General features: G+C 40.5%; 1 protein-coding gene across 1 annotated transcript; it reads right to left on the bottom strand.

The window, feature by feature from the left end:
- Positions 1–54: 54 nt before the first annotated feature.
- LOC6501804 (peptidyl-prolyl cis-trans isomerase) lies at positions 55–2141 on the bottom strand. Its single transcript, XM_001967138.4, has 2 exons — positions 1610–2141; positions 55–910 (listed from the first exon to the last, which is right to left on the bottom strand). Exons 1-2 carry the CDS (start codon positions 1901–1903, stop codon positions 485–487), a joined length of 720 nt encoding a protein of 239 aa, XP_001967174.4. The 5' UTR covers positions 1904–2141; the 3' UTR covers positions 55–484.
- Positions 2142–4848: the final 2707 nt, after the last annotated feature.

The following is a 4848-nucleotide window of genomic DNA, read 5'->3' as shown; positions in this document are numbered from 1 at the left end:
TTTCTTGCTATAGTACCATTTATTTTCTTTATTAAGACAAAAATACAATTTCAATATCAGTATGTGATACAACACGTTGCAAGTCTGTAACTTACGTTTTAAAACGTGTATCCTTTATTGGAACGAAAATATATTGCTATACCTTTCCGCCAAGGCGACAAGGTTTATAAACTCAATAGAAACGTAAAGAAAAAAAATGTGAACTACGCTCATTTAGAACTTGTGGGGCTGCCACTTACTTCGACCTACGGGATCGAAAGTTTTTCAGACAATTTACATTTGATAAAATGTTGGCCCCAGCATACAATTTATTTTTGGCCAGTAACCGATTGGTATATTTAAACATGTGCATTGAAAATATTGTTATATTGTATTTCATATTACAGTAATTTGTTCAAAAAAAAAAAAATTGTTTAAGAAAATGCAAATAGTTTTCGTCTTATCAGATTTTTATCATTCATGATGCTTTGAATGGATATTCATCTTAAAGAGAACCACTGTTAGCCACCATAATCTTCTTAGAGGTCTTTCCAGACTGGGAGCCGTACGACTCAATCTTTTTGACAACGTCCAAACCTTCGACGACCTCGCCGAAAACGACGTGCTTGTTGTCTAACCAAGCGGTCTTTACAGTGCAAATGAAAAATTGGGATCCGTTGGTGTTGGCGCCGGCATTAGCCATTGACAGGATGCCAGAACCGGTATGCTTTAACTGGAAGTTCTCATCGGGGAACTTGTTGCCGTAGATGGACTTGCCTCCAGTACCGTTATGATTGGTGAAGTCGCCGCCCTGGCACATGAAGTTCGGGATGACACGATGAAATATGGAACCTTTATAACCAAAACCCTTCTCGCCAGTGCACAGGGCGCGGAAGTTTTCAGCAGTTTTTGGAACGACATCGGAGCGAAGCTGAAATGAGAAATCAAACATTGAAGAATATCGATTATTTTTCAATTGACTAAATAATAGAATTTCTACAATTTGATTTAACAGCTTTAAAATTAAACATATTTATTGAGATAATGCACCGTCGTGTGTATTGAACGTCAAAAAAAAGAAGTGGGGGCTACTAAAAATAAAATTTTGCAAAATTGTATCTTAACGAGAAAATGTAAGTATGTCAACGGCTGACCTCATGCGCAGGGAATTAATGTACATACATATGTACATTTATGTATAGGTACATGTAAGTATATGTATATAAAGCAGATTTGTCAGAGGTTATTCATGCTAACGTGAGAGTGTATCAGTGCATAAAATTCTGAACCCATGTATAAGTACCGGTAAGCTGTGCTCATTTACACTTACGCAAAACACTGTGTAGCACAATTTAAAAAAGTTCGACTGCTGTACAGTACCCTATACCCTAACCTTATGAATATGCACCATCTTAATGTACACTATAAAAGATATTGACCGGTACATATGCGCATGTATAATTTATTAATAACAATTTTTTAACTAATTGTTTATATATATATTTATATATTAATTATATATAGATAAACAAAATATTTATACTATTTTTTTTTTTTCAAAATCACGTGTTTTTTGCAAAAAAATTTAAAACAAACTAAACTTTCCAATATTAAAAATGGTTAGACTTACCTCCATGATAATCCTGCCGAGGGGCTCGCCATCGGCGGTCATATCAAAAAATACTTTAGGCAAAGTACTCATCTTCGACGCTTTCGAATATTCGCGAACAAATTGAATTCCAAGTTGCAAATGACCTCTGTTCACACCTCTTGCCGAACGAGCTAGGGTTAAAGATTTTTTAGTTAAAATGGCGGACTCCGCAATGTGAAGTGCCGCTGCCGACTTGTGCCTAAAGTGCCGGAGCAGAGTTGCACCAAAAAATACCATCGTGTATGACCGCGTGTACAATACTACATGCAGCATACATGGTGGTAACCGTTTCGTTTCATTTCCAGTCACGGCTCTTATATAATTTATGAAAAAATCACCTCTTAGTTTGGTAAAAAATTCTGGGTTTCATTTAATTTTTTTATATAAGTCTTAATAGTATTTAAATTTTAACGAGTTTTAACAGAGAATTTTTATTATTTTTTTTTATGTTTTCATGTGTATATCTTGTTTTGAATTTTGTACAATGAGTAAAAAATCATGGTATAATTTTTTATTGTTTTTTTTATTCAATATGTTGTTAAAAAACAAAAAGTCTCATAAATAATTTTCGTATAGTGTTCGTTAAATTCCTAATGCCCAAACGGTCACCGTCAAAATGGAATGATGAAAAATGAAACATATTTAAAGTTAGAACTAAACATAATAATATGTAGAAGCATTTAGAATGTGATGTGAAGAACCGCATGCCACAGTTTTCCATAGTATGCTAAAATGACTAATGAGCAGGGTTGCCAATGCAAATTTATACATTTCCCCAAAAATCGGGATCAAATTCCCCAAATTTGGGGACAAAAATCTGCTGATTCCCCACAAATTCCCCACATAGGTTTTTTAAATGAAATAATATTCTACTAGCTGAGTATAACTCATATTAGTATTCTTTAATAATCACTGTGGACGGTAGTCCACGAGGTGACGACCTGCATGCCTTGGCGTGCGCGAGGAAACTCTACATATAGCCAAAGAACTAAAAATTTTCTGTAGGTTGAAATAAAAACTCAAACAGTTTACTTTCATATTCTTTTCCCTATTTTTGTGGATAGCATTTTGTTTGACGGGTTGAACTTGACGCTGCCGCCTAGTTTTTAATTCCTTCTCTTTCAGCCATAAATGATACAACAGTATCTGTATTCAGTCGATTTTCAGTTTTCAAATTCTTAAGAACACTAAATTTGCGTTCGACCGATGCATTTGAAAAAGGCAGTATCAGCAACAACGAAATAACAATTTTTATATTTGGAAACAGGTATTCTCCCGCAGCGTTTTTCAGACGAAACACTTTACCCCAGTAACTTTCAGCATCAATGTTATTGTGAGTTCGCCATTCATCGTCTAATTTTTGTGCTGTCCCAGAGATGTGCTATACATAATGTTGGGCTAAGCAGCCACCAGATAGGCTAATTAGAATATTGGTAATTTGTTTATCTGCAGCGGCATATAATCTTCTCTTTTATCTCCCAGATTCGCATGCACTTTGTTGTCATTTTGTAGCGCATGCGCTTTTGGGAGCTTTGGAAGAGCTTCTGCGAAAAAGCGGTTCTTCTTCTTGTTGTTTGTTGGGAGTTGTTATTGACGGGCCGCTGTTTGTTTTACTGTGCGGAATTAGTTCAATAAATTGAATATAAACAATTGAATCTCGTCTTTAATTCGGTCGCTATCAAAACGTTGATCGCTCAACATTGGTGACCCCGATGTAATCGCGCCCGAAGTTCAATCAGTTTAATTGCCCGAGAAACTGAAAAAACTGCCATACGAAAAACACAAGAAAAAAAAACGAAAAAAACAAACATCACTTGGTTTTTGATTTGCATCACTCGCGCTGGAGATTTGAAGGATACTGCGGAGAAGAGCAGAGGTGACCTGCCAGGAGATGGAGGCGCTGCATCATAAGGTGAAGGCTGCAGCGCGGAATGAGGATGGCACCATTATGGCGCTGGAGTCAGTGGAGAAGCGTTTGCGTGATCGGTTCACCGCGCTTCAAGAAGAGTTGGAGGAGCTTAACATCAGCGAGATCGGGAGTGAGCTTTATTGGAGATTCTCGCAGCTGGCGACTGATGTGCAGGTGGACATTCAGGTGGAGGTTGCCAAGCACTCCATGAGAATCGCTGCCCACTCCACACTTCTCGACGGTGCCGGTGTCTCACCCATGCCATACAAGCCAGCCCCATCCTTACCACCGTTGCCGATGCCAACATTTTGCGGCGGCTATGTTGACTGGCCGGATTTCTTCGCCCTTTTTAAAACCACGATTGACAGCCATCCTCACCTAACAAAAATGGAAAAGCTCCGGTGGCTCATTTCATGCCTGCGTGAGTCAGCCTTGGAGACGGTAAGAGCACTGGAAATTACTGACGCGAACTACGATGTGGCTCTTGACCTATTGCGCAATCGGTTTAGTAATCGGCGATTAATTTTCCAGTCTCACATCAACGAGATCCTGCAGCTTCGTGTGGTCGAGCCAGGGTCTGTTGCTACGTTGCGGGAGCTATCGGATCGGTTCAATGGGCATATGCGGGCTCTCATGATTTCCGGATCAGCTGGCAAGATCCAAGGATGCTTGCTCATCCAGATTGTCCTTCAGAAGTTGGATCCTGTCACAAAAGCCAAGTGGGAAGACACTCTCGCCGGAAACAACGACAGCCTTCCGTCTTGGGAGTCCATGGCACGATTCTTGGATCAATGGTGCCGGCGTATCCACCAGCTAACCAAGTGGGCCGAGGGAGATCTTCAAATAACCGATCGTCGTTATTATAACCGATCATGGTTATTAACGCCCGATCAGCTCCATGCGCCCTGTGTGGTGTTTTGGCGCACACGCTTCCTACATGTCCAAGCTTCATTGCCTTGCCACTTAGTCAACGGTACGACGAAGTGCGACGGCTGACCCGCTGCTTTGTATGTTTGGAGGATGGTCATTTTGCACCCGGATGTTCAGCTGTCCGTTGCCCAAAGTGCAATCGCCGACATCATGCTTTGTTGCACCATTGCGGGCAGCTGCCCAGCTCTAACGATTCCCCACCACTACGAGGCTTGGTTTCCGCCGCTGGTGTTGCCGTTGCTACCCCACCTTCCCAGTCAATCAACACGGTCTTGACGCAGGATCGCCCTACTGAAGTGCTTCTGCCAACCACCAATATCCTCATCCGTGGTCGATCAGGTGCCTTTCTGCCTTGCAGAGTGTTATTGGACTCTGGTTC

Source organism: Drosophila ananassae, chromosome XR (assembly GCF_017639315.1).
Source record: "Drosophila ananassae strain 14024-0371.13 chromosome XR, ASM1763931v2, whole genome shotgun sequence".
NCBI lineage: Eukaryota > Metazoa > Arthropoda > Insecta > Diptera > Drosophilidae > Drosophila > Drosophila ananassae.
The sequence above is the reverse complement of the archived record's forward strand: the minus strand, read 5'-3'. Positions and strand labels throughout refer to the sequence as shown.

Excerpts from the sequence above, each read along its gene's own strand:
- LOC6501804 (XM_001967138.4), bottom strand. The coding sequence starts at position 1,903 with ATGCTGCATGTAGTATTGTACACGCGGTCATACACGATGGTATTTTTT. Across the intron at positions 911-1,609 it reads TCGGCAGGATTATCATGGAG|CTTCGCTCCGATGTCGTTCC; the intron begins GTAAGTCTAACC and ends TTCTCATTTCAG.